Genomic DNA, 16406 nt, shown 5'->3' with positions numbered 1-16406 from the left:
TTGCAGTTTTACTTGCAAAATAACCCCCACTGAGAAACACATAAATGACAAATAAAACGTACATTACATTCAATTTCACTTGTACTTTTATCGACGACACTCGACATCGATGAACGATGACAGGGGAGAGACCCACGAACACCACATCCGTACTCAGTTAAAAACTTTTTTTTTTTTTATTCAATAGTGTTTTTCACTTTATTTATTCAAGTCCTGAGATGTTATCATAGTTTTACGGCACACCATGTCACTGTCGTCAACGCTGCAGCCTGGCGTACATACAGTACATAAGCGCCATATTACCATTGGTTGTTTGGCTAAACTCACAGTAGCAGTGTGGTGCGTTCAGAGGTATTCTGGAAACATGGACTCTAAGGTTCCTGTTGACTTTAATGTACTGTTTCAACTTTTTTTGGCACTATGCTGGATTATTTTGCAGCCATACTCAAAGTTCAGAGACCGAGTCACTGTGTGTTTAACCTAAGGTTGTCAAATTTAATGCAATAACTCATGCGATTAATCACAAAAATATCACATTAATCAAGCAAATAAACAAATTAATCACAGAATTTATTTGGACTGCTCATGCTCCTTTACCTTAACCGTACCTATAGGCGGTGTGTGTTAAACGGTAAGGGATCAAATCACTGCATATGCCAAAGATGAGTGAGGAGAATACCACTGATGGTAGATTTTACTTCAAAATACACCCCGACGGCACTTTAGACAAAACTGTTGCAAAAGCTTTGAGCTGATAGATGACGTGCATTCAAGTAAAACATCTAAAAAAATGTGCGCGTGACATTTGCTTTGTGTCCAAATATCAGGGTCTTCTCTAAAGTTAATTGAATTTATGAAAGCGAGTAATAATCGAAATTCAAAAGTGATTAATCTGATTTTTTTTTTTTTAATAATCGTTTGCCAACACAAGTTTAAGCCTCTTAAAACCAAGACAGTGTAAAAAAAACCAAGACATTTTTTGGTAAAAATTTCCCCTAAAACCAAATCATTCTAAAACCGAGTTGTATGAAAATTGAGGTACCACTGTAGCCCTAAATGTCAACAGCAGCTTGACAAAGTCATGCTAATATATAATACCGGTAACCTAAAAGTGACATCAAGTACATGCTATAAAATGCAGAAGGTACAATCACTGCAATACAAACATGATAAATCAGCTTAACTACTATTTCCCTTCAACATCGGCCCACATACTAATCAGCTAAAGTAAAAGTCTTATTTTATGTGATTGGTCTTGGCTGTTTTCATCTTTCTCTGTCTGCTTATGTTTGTTTGCTTATTTTTCTGCCATTTTCCTTTCTTTGCCTACCGTGGTCTGTCCTCATTGCTGCTGCTGTGATAAGGCGGGGGTGCACCACGGCAGAAGAAGAGTAAGTGTAGAGACTAAAATTAAATCTACATTGCTATTATCCATTGGTATGCAGTCGTCTCTCGTCAAATCGCGCTTCAAATATTCTGGCTTCAGCACGTCATTTTTTAAAAGTACATTCTACAACATTTTTACGCTATATTAAACTTTGCAAGCATAAGAAATGTCTAAATTAACTAAAAATATGAATACTACAATAGTATTGGTCACTAGGAGACGAAACCAATCAGAGCACACCCTTCGGTATCGTGACCACTCATTGGTTCAGCCTCAGACTGCCTTACGAAATTGGATTGAAAGAGTGTTAACGTGATTAAAGGGTATGTTTCATGTCTAGAGGGCTCTCATAATGTTGAAAACTGTATTTTGAAGATAGTAAACCGGTTTTGAAAAATATAAAATTCATAATTAATTATTCCTACTTTGTAGGAATAATATATGGATGTCTGGAACCAATTACCAGCAATAAACAAGGGATTGTTTTAATAATAATGCTATAACAACAAAAGAGCATAATTGGTATTCTCTAAAATAAAATCATAATACTTATGTTATATGCCATTTTCCTATCACTTTAAATATACTCCATTAGTAGATGTTGTATATATTAGTTTAAACATTTCTTAAAGTAATATAGTAGTAGTAATAATAGTAAAAGTAATAGTCGAAAAAATTCCATTAACAGGGCTATGTTTTCGGAAATGTGTAACTCTTTGAGAAAATAAATAAGGACACTGGTTTTCCGAAAGAGGAAACATCAAAAATACAAAAAGACAACAGTGTTTCTGGTGGGTGTGAACGGCACCTTACATGTATCTAGAAAATGAATGGTGGCAGTCTAATTGCTGACAAGTGGCCTGAAAGACAACAAAGCCATAAAAACAACAAAAAGGCTGTTAATTAATATGTTCCTAAAATAAACACCCTTATACAATCTATGTCATTTCAGCTTTGGCCACCATATATATTAAACATTTTTATTTTCCTAATTGCAGGAAGGCCATAAAACATTTTAGGCTTACAAAGTTAGTGTATGGGACACCAATGACGGGATTTGTCCTAGAGTGTTCGCAGTTCGCCATGTCATAAAGAGATCAAGTCACTGTTAACTAAAACTCCATCAATGCTTCTGGAAGCTTTAGCTGGGACTACATTGATTGAACCATTGGGGATAAGGACAACAAACCAGGTTGTAGACTAAAATGATGTTGCAACAAAGCACATGCTTCCATGTTCCTCACTTCTAATTTAGTAGCAGGATAGTGAAGAAGATGAAGAAGTGCGGAGCTAATTGGAGACACAGATGTTATTAGCAGTGTTGGGACTAACGCGTTACTTTGTAACGCGTTACTGTAACGCCGTTAGTTTCGGCGGTAACTAGTAATCTAACGCGTTATTTTTTATATTCAGTAACTCAGTTACCGTTACTACATGATGCGTTACTGCGTTATTTTACGTTATTTTTCATGTAGTATCGGCTAGAAACAGAAGATCTGAGTGTGTTTTATTGCAGTGCTGCGGTGGAAAAGAAAAGGCGTGCTTTGTGTGGGTGGGGGCGGGGGGGACTCCCATACCGCAGTTGAGGAGCGCAGGGGAGACGTTCCTCCAGGGCCTATGTACGTCTTCGGTGATAACAACCTTCACTTTACCCGGCAGTGGGTCTTTACAGCTGAGGGTGAATGACGAGACCGGCGGTTTGTTGCAACTTTGTGACTTTATTGGACGCAGCCATCCACCAAGCTAGAGCACCTGCACGCACTCACTGTCGCCGCTCGCTCACCTCTCTCGCCCACTCACTCACTGACGTCACTCACCTCACATGCTGTCATATCTTAAAGGGCCACACACACACACACATACGCTACTCTCATAACAACTAACAAGACATCATGGCAAAGCCAGAAGTCGAGTTTTTTAACATGGAGACATTCTCAATACTTTTCTTTTGTCGAGCACAAAAAAAATAGCATTTTAGTTAAATGTAAGTTGTGTCTTGGATCAAAAATCCTATCTACTTAAAGTTAAAGTTAAAGTGCCATTATGTTGCAGCTATTTAAAATAGTTTTGTCAATTTGTTCTGGCCTGAAATAAATTGGCCCTTTGAAACATATCTTTGTCTTTGTGTGTTGTATGTAGAGCACATTGCTTTTTGAGTTCAGTGATGCAAATGCATGTCAAGTTGATCAACACATTGTATTATTCTCCAGTGCAATAACAGTACTGAAATGAAGGCTAAAAGGGCATTAATGGGAGCCTTAAAAAAAGGGGAAAAAAAGAAGTACCGGTAACTAAATAGTGAGTTAGTAATTTATTTACTTTTGAAATAAGGTAACTAGTAACTGTAACTAGTTACTGGTTTTCAGTAACTAACCCAACACTGGTTATTAGTAATACAAAGAAAATATTTTATTCTTCCATTTATTCATGTTTAATAATTTCGTTGTGTCACTTTAACAGTCTAATTTACTCTCACAATATTGGACTTCTCTTTTCAGGTAAAACTTTACCAAATTTGCTGGTTCGTTTGAAGGAAGTATAAAGGAAGGCAAGATTATTTTATAAATATCTTCAACATGCTTCCATGGTTTGATTTCAAGTTTTCGGGACTTATGCATATGCCAAATACACAAAAACAGGTACCATTAGATAAAAAAACATCGGTTTTGCATAATAGGTCCAAAGTATGCTATATTGGCTTGAGATCAGGCCACTGACTGGGCAATTGAAGAATATTCTATTTACTTGCTATTAAAAAGTTTCCAGTCAATTTTTGTTTCGGATAATTATCCAACTTAAAGTAGTTTTTGTTAGTGATCCGTTTCATAATGTCCAACAAAAAACAAATCGTAAAACACTGAGTACATTTTTTCTAAAAAAAACAAAACAAAACAAAAAAAGAGTTCAGATCCAATGAATTCAATTATTCTCCTATGGTGAGTTGTTCTGCAATTGTACTCAATAAAAAAAAAAAATCACACTAAGTCAAGAATGAATGGGATTCTTTGTTTAGGCACTCGATTGCGTGGAATGATACACTGACAAACAGACTGGTATGTTACGTACTCAACGGTGTACAAAAGCTGGGACAAACTTTTGTTGAAAATTTTCGTCGAAAACTAACTATACAGAAAATGGGGCGTACAAAAATAAGGTATCACTGTATTGCAAAAAGCAATTCAAGACTTTTTGAACAAAACCCAATAGAACCTTTTTCACTTGTAATGGAAAACATTGTTGTACATAAAGTAAAAAAATGAATTCCAAATGTTATGGGTCCTTGCATTGACCTGCGCTGAACACCTTCTAAATACTTTATTAAAAAATTTGTGTAATAGTTTTTGTATGATGTTGTTTATTCAAATGACAATACACATACGTATAACAGACTTCTTACTGATCATTAACAGAAACATGCTTTGAATGACAAACACAGGGTCAAACATTGGGTAAGGAAATTAGGCGAGTTGTACCAATGACCAATGAATTAATTGTGTATCAAGTTGGCCGCGAAGAGCTGCACTAACAAGCTGCAAGTTTGTGCGTGCGAGTGTTTGTGTTTGTCTGATAATTCCTCGCCGGCTTGCCAATGGCTCGCTGTCACTTTCAGTTACTGGTGATTCCTTTAGATTTTCCCCCGACTGTGATGATGGGGCTTTAACAGGAAGCTGCTTTCTCCTCCCCGAGAGAAAGTGCGACAGAGCGAGGGCGAGGGAGGGAAAGCGAGGAGGGCTGGCTGGGTGGTAGGGCTTTTTGTAGCCAGCTTGACCATTGTGGTCATCTCAACAGGGAATATTTTCACAAGGACTATTTTTCTTTAATCCCCTCTAATAAGAGATGACTGACGACTGAGGATATTCAATTTATTGGAAGTTATTCTTTAATAAGGTGAGGTGTGTTTAAACAAGAAATATCATAATGACATACAGTACATATTGTATGATTGTTGATGTATTTCCGGCCTTAAAGGAAAGATAAAACTTCCATAGTAACCGCATTGTATTTTATTGCCATTCAGTCTATTGAAAATGGAATCGGGTATCAAGGGTGTACTCGTTTCATAATGCTTATTAAACATTCGGAAAAATGTCCCATTCCTACAACATGTACATAATTTGTCATTTCAAATGTATGTCAATTCATGTCCTCTTAAAAAGTAAATAGGTTCCTTTGTGATGGATTTACCATTAGAGGTTGCAGCTGAAGTCTTTCGAAAAAGTTGATGCATTGTTCACGTAAGCAGATTAGGGCCTGCAGGAAGCTAAATACTTACATTTTTTTCTTGCAATGCTTTTTTCCAAGAACTGAAAGCTCAGCAACTCCATATTAGCATCACGTGGCACCTAACATAAAAAGTATGGACCTATTCTGGGTTGAATGAAGTGAACCACGCTACAGATGTCTTTTTAGGGGTCGATAATAACTTTTTCAAACGTGGTCCAAGCAAAACGAAGCGCTACAACGGTTAATCGCAACGCATAGCTGTGTCTTTAAACCAAGTGAACAGCCTGGAGTCACAGCACAACATGAACCATGCCAGCATTGATACTAGCCTGATTGGATGTCATATTTACCATTCAAATGCTACCCAACCCTGAGTATTTCTGTCACACACTCTTTTTTTATTATCCTGACACTTTAATCTACTGTATCTTCATAACTAACTGGTTTTACTTTTCTGCCTTATTTTATTTCCAGGTACAAAATCATTCAACATGATGTCCCCCACTGGTGACAATTCTGAGCTACTGGCAGAAATCAAAGCGGGAAAGAGCCTCAAGCCCACACCTCATAGTAAAGGCTATACCACTGTCTTTTCCAACAGTGGACCAACAGGCAACAATGTGCGTCTGCAGAAAAGTGTGATTATTTGGGTGAATTAGATTTGATGCCTTGAAATTCTAAACTTACCAAGTTTCAGTTCAGGCGAATGGTTATTTGACCATTTTTGCAAGATTTTGTTATGAGAATGTTAGCATGGGAAGCCAAAAATTCTGGGAATCTTTAAGAAGGCTAATGATATACTTATAATAATTGTCCAACAATCCAATATGTAGTTGCATCAAATTTTACTAGTTGACCTCTATGTCTTTCTTTATTTTTCCAGGAAAACACTATATCTCCACCACAAACACGTGCTTCTAGCCCGCCACCCAAGACGTCATCTTCTCCTGTGTCTAATGCATCGGTCTTCTCCCCACCTACAACACCAAGTCCTGCACCTAGTCCACCTGGCTCTGGAACATCAAGGACCTTGTCAGCTTCGGCCAGTTTCGAGCAACTTCCCTTAAATTCTGTAATCAATGGAGGCGGTGTTATGGGCACAGGAGGAGCACAATCAGGCCGAAAGTCAAGCCTTGCAGATGTTGAGGTTCTGGTGCCCACTCATGATGAGCAAGGAAAAGCTATCCCTGAATGGAAGAGGCAGGTGATGGTACGAAAGCTTCAGGTCAAGATGCAAGAGGAGGACGAGCACAAACGCAAGGTAGGCACAGAAGTCTTGTCACATTTCACCTATCTCAGTTGTGTGTTGTGAAGAATACAAAGTAAGAATGTTAAATTTGGTTGTTTTGATGAACAATAATCACACCACACAAATGGGATACAAATGGATCTGGAAGTGGATTTTTTTTTTTTTTTACATAGATTGTTGTGTTGATGCATGCGTTTATCTTGGACATTTCTCCCTTTCTCTTCCTTCAGATGAGTGTTTAAAGTTTAATCACCCAGGAAAACTCAAGCACTATTTATTAAAGGGATTACATTCTTTTTAGAATAAATTATCTATCTTGATCAGTCATTGCTTATTGACATCACAACTCTGGTTGATTAAGAACCTAATACTCCTTAACAATTTGATGTTGTTCAGTAATGCTGACAACTACTGTAGCGATACTCTAAGTGTGTTAGTTTAGTGCATGGAATGGTCCTTTGCATTACTAGCTCCAATGTGCATGTGTTCAGTATTTCTTGGGGATTGCTGCATGTTTTTCAAACAGTATTTACTAACAGAGTCTTTGGAGTGATGTGAAGACTTGGCTCCATTGTCCATCCCAGCAAAGAGAACACTTGGAAATTTGATTCGCACTATTGACATGGTGTTTGATGATGGAGTCTTGTGGTTTCAAGTTAATACATGCAGATTTAGTGGTGTGATGTCAAGCCTATTCACACTACATGTCAAACATCAGCATTTAACAAAACGAAAAAAATACTAACAAGGTGCTTTTGAATCATATAAGGAGTGCGGATAAAAAAAAAAGAAAGCTAATAGAGTTTAATCCATATCTTTATTTGTACAAAAGTAATGTGGTGAACAATACCTTACTACATCTGAGAATAACAGGTCAGCTCGCAACCAACCACAAAGCCATTGTTTTTGAATATCACTGTTGGGTGACAAAGTTGGTGCAATCCATTGCACTGATTATGGGCTTCAAAGCGCCCTACAACTGATGAATGCATAATCAAAGATAAAATACGTATATTCCTACTCTAGCAATTAATAACAGGAACACAACTAATAGAGGAATCTATTTGACATAAATATACTGGTGGCATATGTAAATGTACATACAATTAACACATCCATAACCTACTATATACCTCTTTATACAAAAGCCGTGTAGTCATTCGGCATGAAGAATAGGACAGAAAAAGTGTCAACACTTATTGTACTCACTTAAGAGTTTGATGCTGGGAATGAGGCAGTGCCATTGCACCACTAAATCCATGTAAATCCTGTGTGTCCAGAAGGCTGTGCAATGAAGCGTGTGTTGAAACAAGGAACTCCATTCTGAAGGAATCCATCCCCTCCCTCCCATTTTCTTGTCTCTTGGTCTCCTTTGACCTCTGATTTAGTTTGCGGCGAGTGGGCACTACCAGCCTCAGGAATGGCACTACTCCCACATCTACAATGCTATTTTGGGCCCATTTGGTGAACTGATGACCGAGAGTGATCTCAACCGTATTGAAAAGCAAATCGAGAACCTGCAAGTGATGCACAAAGTGTCGGAAGTCGAGAAAGAACTGGAAGAACTTGAGCAGGAGCTTCATCAGCTTTTACCCGTTTCCGCAGCTCTCACTCAAGGACATTTCTCAGTAAATCCAAAACAGGTGCATGGCCAAGCTGAAGATCTTCCAGCCTGGTGCAGCAAGATTTCTACTTTGCTGAAAAGTATGGCTATTCTTCTCGCCACCCTAGGGGGTAAAGAGATTGACATTCTGGATCTTATAAATCCTGCATATTCTCTAAAAGGGGAAAATGATTCAGCAGCTAGTCAGTCAGATACAGCTGGATCCATTGGCACAGTATTTATCGGACGTTCTCAGTCCTTCTCCACAAAGGAAGAAGTGGAGAAGGAAATAAAGCAGTTTGGTGTTTCTGTGAAGAACCTTAAGGCCAATTACGAAATTAATAGTCAGTTACAGTCTGTAAATAAAGAGACTAGGGTGTATAAACGCCAGAGCTCACTCCCAGTTGTAAGTAAGACTAGTAATCTTCCAAAGACAGTTTACCAGAAAGATGTTGCATTCTCCTCTGTTAGTGCCCCTCACTCCCACATCAATGGTGTTTTATCTTCAGTGGAGGAGTTAAAGCTTGTTGAAGAGCCAGTTATTGTGGCCTCTCATGTGCCTCAAACCTATGCATCCACCGAGATCATGGTTTCAACCAACATTAAAGAGTTTAACCAGGTTCTTTCAACAGACCCTATTTTAAATAATGACCATCTAACAAGAAGTTTGGAAGTGCAGACAGATCTCAGCTATGTTCAGGAATGCATTGAAACAAGGAAAGAGAGGATTGTTTTCCTGTTCCTCGAACACTGGCGCAAGTACACCATCTCTGAATTCTGTCAAACTGGCAGAAGGGGAAATAATCCAGAGGTGGGCTGGGAGAACTTGACTCAGAATAACACAAACAACATTGGAGAGAGGAAGAGTGATGACGACAAGCTCTTCCTTTTCATGAAGTCCAAGCAGGTAGTTGGAAAACTGATCGGCCACTGGAGAACCATCATGAGCCAGGTGCCCAGTCGCCAGATTCGCAGGCTGAGTCGAGCCCAGATGATCTACTGGCCAGAACATTTCCTGCCTCACATCAATGGTTCACCTGTGAGCTATGAAAGCCTGACCCTTGACCTTTTCATGCTCGGATATTTCCAGCTGCTGGAAATGAACATGTCTCGCAGTGAGCGCAAATTCCGCCACCTCTTGTGCTACGAGATGTTTGATCGTCTCGGTAGGCATCCGTGGGAGGTCATAAAGCTGTTCCACAAGGAGGTCATGGAGGAACTTGAGAGAGGAAAGCGAGATTGGGTGGATGGATTTGAGGACATCAAGCTGAAGTACTTTGGGGACTCTGTTGATGAGGGAGGTGTGATGACAGCTTCTCTGCATTCCATGTCTCCTGCGGTGAGATTAAATCCAAAAGAAGAGCCACTTCCCCCTCCACCTTGTCATCCTCCACCTCCTCCACCACCTGCGCATCCTGTACCCCTACCGCCACCAACACATGCCCCACCAGCCTCACAATTAGTCACGCCCTTGGCCTTGGATGGTGCCTTGGACACTAATCCATATGTTGATCAAAATACCATGCTGAACCCATTAGACAATGCACAGCGTGATCTTAAAGAAATTGAGCACAAGATGTTGACTGAACAAATGGTTCCCAAAGGTTCTTGTTTAGATCAGGATGAGATTCAGGGCATACACACATATACTGATGCAACACAACCAGACACACCCACCCACAACACCAAAGAAAACAAAGGAGCAGTCCCAGTTAAAGAGTTAACTGTTAGAACTTTCGCTCAAACACCAGTTGCTCAACCTCTACCTGGACATAGTGAAGACTCAATCAAAGTAATCTATGAACTAAAAGAGTTTAGCAATGAGGAGATCATTAGATACATTGATCGAAGCTTTTCCTTCTGGAAGGAAAAAGAAGCTGAGCTTTTTGACATCTAACAGCTTTGATTATAAATGTACATTGCACATGCATTACTAGCATAATTAGGAAAATAAACCTGCCTACCTTCTTACATGTTGAGTAAAATGGGGCATTCACTTTGAGGCCATGTCACATGAGTGACTTAGCAGCTGCAAAACACAGAGCATCTATTTATACCTTATTGTGAAGTGGATATAAAGAATAAAAATAAAATGTCTATGGTGTCAAAGTCCCAAAACATGTTTCAACCATTAGAAATGTATTTTATAAGAAACATTGTAAATGAAAAAAGAACCTTGCCTTCAGGTCCTCCATCATAATGACTGAATGTTTAAAGTTTTGTAAAAAGTTGTAAAAGATTTGCCATACACGCTATGTAGCGTTTGCGTTGAGCGTCTGTGTGCTGAATGGCAAAATGCATTGCAAATACAATTTTACTTACAGGAAGGCAGGACTTTATCAGATCTAAATTGCTTGTTTTTATTGTAAGGAATAAAACATGCAGTACAAAAAGAGCTTGTATTTGACATGTAAAGACTTCCAGGTAAAGAAGATGCAACAACATTGCTGAAATATGAAGCATTCACCTATTACCGGGATCTTGTCATTGCAACATGAGTTACAACTAGTTTAGAATCATTTATGTGCTTGTAGATTTGCTAGGTTTTAAGATTTGAATGTGTTCCCCTACTGTTTTGGTTTTGGGCTATGATAAATAAAGTTGTTTACATCTTTGTGACTACTTCGTATTAGTTCTTTGTTAAAGCAGAGTTTTGCATCATGTTAAATGATTAAAAAACACTTAATAGAATACAGACAGTTTGTTACATAGACTGTTATTGTTCACCACCCTGCTGCGAGGCGCTCAACGTTCAAGTCCCACACTTTTCTTATTACGTCTTCCAGCATTGAGATTACCTTCAAATAACCCTCTTAGCACCTCCCGCTGTCATGCTATCTGTGGCTTAAAAACCGTAAGGAGGTTACCGCAACTCTTCATCAACTCACGGCCTAAATGGGAAAGCAGTCAATGGGTTAACTTTAAAATTGAAATATCATTACACATTGGATTTATTCACAATAACAAGCAAACATTAACAACTCTCTACTGATGCTATTAATATTGCTTATATCAATAGATAGATAGACAGACAGAGCCGTGAGTGACAGCCATGCTTGTCTGTCATCGTATTCAACGCCAACAACAATTTTGTATTCAATTAATTAGTTAAAAATATGGACATTTATTTTTTAACCTGTTCTTTTAAATCGCAAATGATACTACTGTATTTTTCGGACTATAAGTCGCAGTTTTTTTCATAGTTTGGCCAGGGGTGCGACTTATACTCAGGAGCGACTTATGTGTGAAATTATTAACACATTACCGTAAAATATCAAATAATATTATTTATCTCATTCACGTAAGAGACTAGACGTATAAGATTTCATGGGATTTAGCGATTAGGAGTGACAGATTGTTTGGTAAACGTATAGCATGTTCTATATGTTATAGTTATTTGAATGACTCTTACCATAATATGTTACGTTAACATACAAGGCACGTTCTCAGTTGGTTATTTATGAGTCATATAACGTACACTTATTCAGCCTGTTGTTCACTATTCCTTATTTATTTTAAATTGCCTTTCAAATGTCTATTCTTGGTGTTGGGTTTTATCAAATAAATTTCCCCCAAAAATGCGACTTGTACTCCAGTGCGACTTATATATGTTTTTTTCCTTCTTTATTATGCATTTTCGGCCGGTGCGACTTATACTCCGGAGCGACTTGAACTCCGAAAAATACGGTAATTAGTGGCGTTCTTATATTTTTGGTTCAAAAAGATGCTATTTTGAACCAGTAAAAATGTAGGTTGTGGTGTTATTAGTTGTTAAAAACATCAGAATATAGTTTCCATGAAATCAAAAATACTATCACATACATCATATCAAATAAACGAATCGGGTAATTTTTGCTGTATTTTTTAATTCCCAGGGGAGTGATAAAAAATTCACGACATAGATAACCTTACCTGGATCTGTGTTTGCCAAGGCAAGTGAAATACTTATAAATGCATCGGGGTAATGTATCTTGTCCGGTTAAAGAGAAAATCCAAGATGGCTGCCCTGGTTCCTGCCTCTCCCATTACAGTCTAAAAAAAGACAGAATAGAATCCAGTTACTCATCAGCGCTGTCTGAGAAAACCTCTTGTTATGTTAGAGAAACAGGAGAGGAATGCATATTATGTGCACTGTTTGCCGTATGTTTTTATGTATCTTGTATGTTAAAGTACTGTATATATGTCCCCATATACACTCTACTGCTTTGAGCAGTCTATAAAGGCTGTTTCACAGATTAAAATTCATAACCAGAATAATATAATGTTGAATAGATTGTTGATGAATTGTTTCTTAAAGCATCTGCAGCAAAATGGAGTGCACTATAGCCTACAACCTGTTGATTTAGTTTCAACTAGTGTGCTATATAAAGAACAGTACATTATCTATGGGAAGTTAAGCTACATCAATGCTGCAAAAACTCATCCCAGCAGCATTAATCAAATCAATGCAAAACTGGCATGGAAACAAGAGTTCAGAACATTCCTAAAAAGACTCTCCCATACTATTAAAACAATGAACTGACTTTTATTCTTCTAGCCAGTTACTAGACAGACCCTGACATGGCAACAGAAGTCAGTCAGTTTCTGCTCTTTGTTTTTGTGTACGACGACATATCTTTCAAATGAAGGGTTATACAAAGTAGGCGCACTTTTCGAGGGTTTACTCACACAGTATTTGTCGCTCTGCCGACCTTGACAGGCTGACGAGGAGGCGGCACGTCTGGCATCGATGCCCGCCTGGAGGAGAGACATGATGAAGAAGAAAATGAACGAAGAGAGGTGAGTAACGAAGCTGTGTTGTTCTGTGAATCATCACCATGCAACAGTTGGTTGTTGTAACACATGTACATTTTTGGACATGTAAAACAAAATGAGGTGAAAACATATCTGAACATGGAATCTGGTCAAGGTAATGTGGCCTAATTGTGAAATAGAAAAAAGGTTTGTTGCTGCATGTAATCCTGTAAATTATTTGATATTTACACCTTTCCCTCTTCTGCTTATGCCCTCCTGATGTGACAGGGAACAAAAGAGGTAAGAACCAAAATTCTACTGATACACTTTGTTAAATCACAATTGTGCTTATTTTATTGTATAATTGTGATTTTTTTTTTAAAGTACTACTACTATGGTGGAAATGAGAAAAGTCCACTTAATGATATATATTTATGGAAAAGGATACCAGTGGAAGCAGACTAAAAGTTACATAGTTTAAGTCTACTCCAGTCTCAACACAAGAAAATGCTATCAAAATGAATGAGCATTAGACTTCATGAAGCTAACATTGGTTTTCTTACTAAATTAAGAATATCTGCCATTATCAATCGCTATAGGTAGTACTGTTGGAAATTGGTGACTAATGTTGTTACTCGAACGATAAGAATATCTACCTTATCCGTAGAAACATACAAGTTACTTATTACCGGTACCTCCTCGACTTATGTTAGCATCACAATGCTAACAGCCAAACCCACAGTAGTCCGTATTGCACTTACCTGCAAAGTTGGCCGACATAGACGTTTCTCTGTGTTCCATAGATAGGACGTCTCATAGAATATACATATATTGACAGAATTTTTGACGGAAAATTCACTGCCTTTTCTCAAAAACAAGAGCACATTGGCGTCAGGGGTCTTTTCAAAACACACACAGACACTTTGAAACTGCCGCGCCATTGTGGTGACGTCATAAGCACAACCAATCGTGTTGCCAGGTCAAAATATCACACACAACTCTTAGTGCAGTAGGTCTAAAGCAGTAGTCCCCGGTCCGTGGACTGATTGGTACCGGGCCGCACAAGAAAAAAAAAAAAAGAAAAAAAGAAAAAAAAAAAAAAATATATATATATATATATATATATATATATATATATATATATATATATATATATATATTTTTTTTTTTTTTTTTTGATATATAATGTATATATTGTGTTGTTTATGTTGATTTAATAAAAAATAAAAAAAATAATATATATATATATATATATATATTTATTATTATTATTATTATTTTATTTTATTTGTATTAAATCAACATAAACAACACAATATATACATTATATATCAATAGAGATCAATACAGTCTGCAGGGATACGGTCCGTGGGAAAAAAATTCAAGCGTTGACCGGTCCGCAGCTACAAAAAGGTGGGGGACCACTGGTCTAAAGTACACACCTAATAGTCCATCCCTCTTTCTTCTTCTTTTATAAAAAGTATTAATATTAAATTAAATCATCAATAAAATGGTAAAATAGTGTATAGGTGTGTGTATCAGTTTGAGAAAAATTAAAAACTTGAGTCAAATTTAAAGGCAAAATTAACATAGTGTATGTTTAGTTCCTACAGTGTCCAGTTACAGAAAAATCCACAAAATATAGCCGCTGTTTCGGGGAGTAAGGGAAACATTTTATTAGTAGAGATGTCCGATAATATCGGCCTGCCGATATTATCGGCCGCTAAATGCTTTAAAATGTAATATCGGAAATTATCGGTATCGGTTTTTTTATTATCGTATCGGTTCTTTTTTGTGTTTTTTTTTATTAAATCAACATAAAAAACACAAGATACACTTACAATTAGTACACCAACCCAAAAAACCTCCCTCCCCCATTTACACTCATTCACACTCATTAACACAAAAGGGTTGTTTTCTGTTATAATACTCTGGTTCCTACATTAAATATCAATATATATCAATACAGTCTGCAAGGGATACAGTCCGTAAGCACACATGATTGTGTGTGCTGCTGGTCCGCTAATAGTACTAACCTTTAACAGTTAATTTTACTCATTTTCATTAATTACTCGTTTTTATGTAACTGTTTTTATATTGTTTTACTTTCTTTTTTATTCAAGAAAATGTTTTTAATTTATTTATCTTATTTTATTTTATAAAAAATTTTTAATAGGGCCTTATCTTCACCATACCTGGTTGTCCAATTTAGTAGAGATGTCCGATAATATCGGCCTAGCTGCCGATATTATCGGCCGATAAATGCTTTAAAATGTAACATCGGAAATAATCAGTATCGTTTTGTTTTTTTATTATAGGTATCGGTTTATTTTTGTTAATTATTTTTTTTTTTTTATTAAATCAACATAAAAAACACAAGATACACTTACAATTAGTGCACCAACCCAAAAAACCTCCCTCCCCCATTTATACTCATTCACACAAAAGGGTTGTTTCTTTCTGTTATTTATATTCTGGTTCCTACATTATATATCAATACAGTCTGCAAGGGATACAGTCCGTAAGCACACATGATTGTGCGTGCTGCTGGTCCACTAATATTACTAACCTTCAACAGTTAATTTTACTCATTTTCATTAATTACTAGTGTCTATGTAACTGTTTTTATATTGTTTTACTTTCTTTTTTATTCAAGAAAATGTTTTTAATTTATTTATCTTATTTTTTATTTTATTTTATTTTTTTCAAAAGGACCTTATCTTCTCCATACCTGGTTGTCCAAATTAGGCATAATAATGTGTTAATTCCACGAATGTACATATCGGTATCGGTTGATATCGGTATCGGTAATTAAAGAGTTGGACAATATCGGAATATCGGATATCGGCAAAAAGCCATTATCGGACATCCCTACAAATTAGGCATAATAATGTGTTAAGACTGTATATATCGGTATTGGTTGATATCAGTATCGGTAATTAAGAGTTGGACAATATCGGAATATCGGATATCGGCAAAAAGCCATTATCGGACATCCCTATTTATTAGTAAACATTATAAATGCATTTTATTGCAACTGTACAAATAAATCAAAAGCAGCGTATTCTCTGGTGCAGTCATGCAATAAAATATAATAATAGACTAATAAAGATCAAATGTACAAAAAGTTCAATTAGATAAGAAAATGCATTGTTCTGATCATCCATGAAGCATCCTGATTGGCAACCAGGGACAGGTGTGTCCTTGAT

At 37.0% G+C, this 16406-nt stretch overlaps 2 protein-coding genes and 1 long non-coding RNA gene across 7 annotated transcripts in view; 2 read left to right on the top strand and 1 right to left on the bottom strand.

Annotated features, from left to right (window-relative positions):
* The window catches only part of espn (espin), a 101761-nt gene that overhangs the window by 81118 nt on the left and 4237 nt on the right, over positions 1 to 16406 (top strand). For 2 of the 5 annotated variants that reach the window (XM_061975626.1, XM_061975616.1), the window contains exons 10-14: positions 1365 to 1391; positions 6086 to 6231; positions 6495 to 6872; positions 13163 to 13242; positions 13477 to 13497. In XM_061975626.1, coding sequence (XP_061831610.1) covers positions 1365 to 1391; positions 6086 to 6231; positions 6495 to 6872; positions 13163 to 13242; positions 13477 to 13497 — 652 coding nt within the window. The remainder of the gene's footprint in view (positions 1 to 1364; positions 1392 to 6085; positions 6232 to 6494; positions 6873 to 13162; positions 13243 to 13476; positions 13498 to 16406) is intronic. The other 3 variants (XM_072912863.1, XM_072912868.1, XM_061975637.1) reach the window with 3 other exon arrangements.
* Positions 7421 to 11672, top strand: LOC133616422 (espin-like protein). Its single transcript, XM_061975661.2, has one exon. The coding sequence runs from the start codon at positions 8333 to 8335 to the stop codon at positions 10358 to 10360; it is 2028 nt and encodes a 675-aa protein (XP_061831645.1). The 5' UTR covers positions 7421 to 8332; the 3' UTR covers positions 10361 to 11672.
* LOC140678594 (uncharacterized) lies at positions 12087 to 14183 on the bottom strand. Its single transcript, XR_012050337.1, has 3 exons — positions 13959 to 14183; positions 13132 to 13200; positions 12087 to 12495 (listed from the first exon to the last, which is right to left on the bottom strand). It is a non-coding gene; the product is annotated as an uncharacterized lncRNA (long non-coding RNA).

This window comes from Nerophis lumbriciformis, linkage group LG01 (assembly GCF_033978685.3).
Source record: "Nerophis lumbriciformis linkage group LG01, RoL_Nlum_v2.1, whole genome shotgun sequence".
Classification (NCBI taxonomy): Eukaryota; Metazoa; Chordata; class Actinopteri; order Syngnathiformes; family Syngnathidae; genus Nerophis; species Nerophis lumbriciformis.
This window is presented reverse-complemented; position numbering and strand designations above follow the sequence as displayed.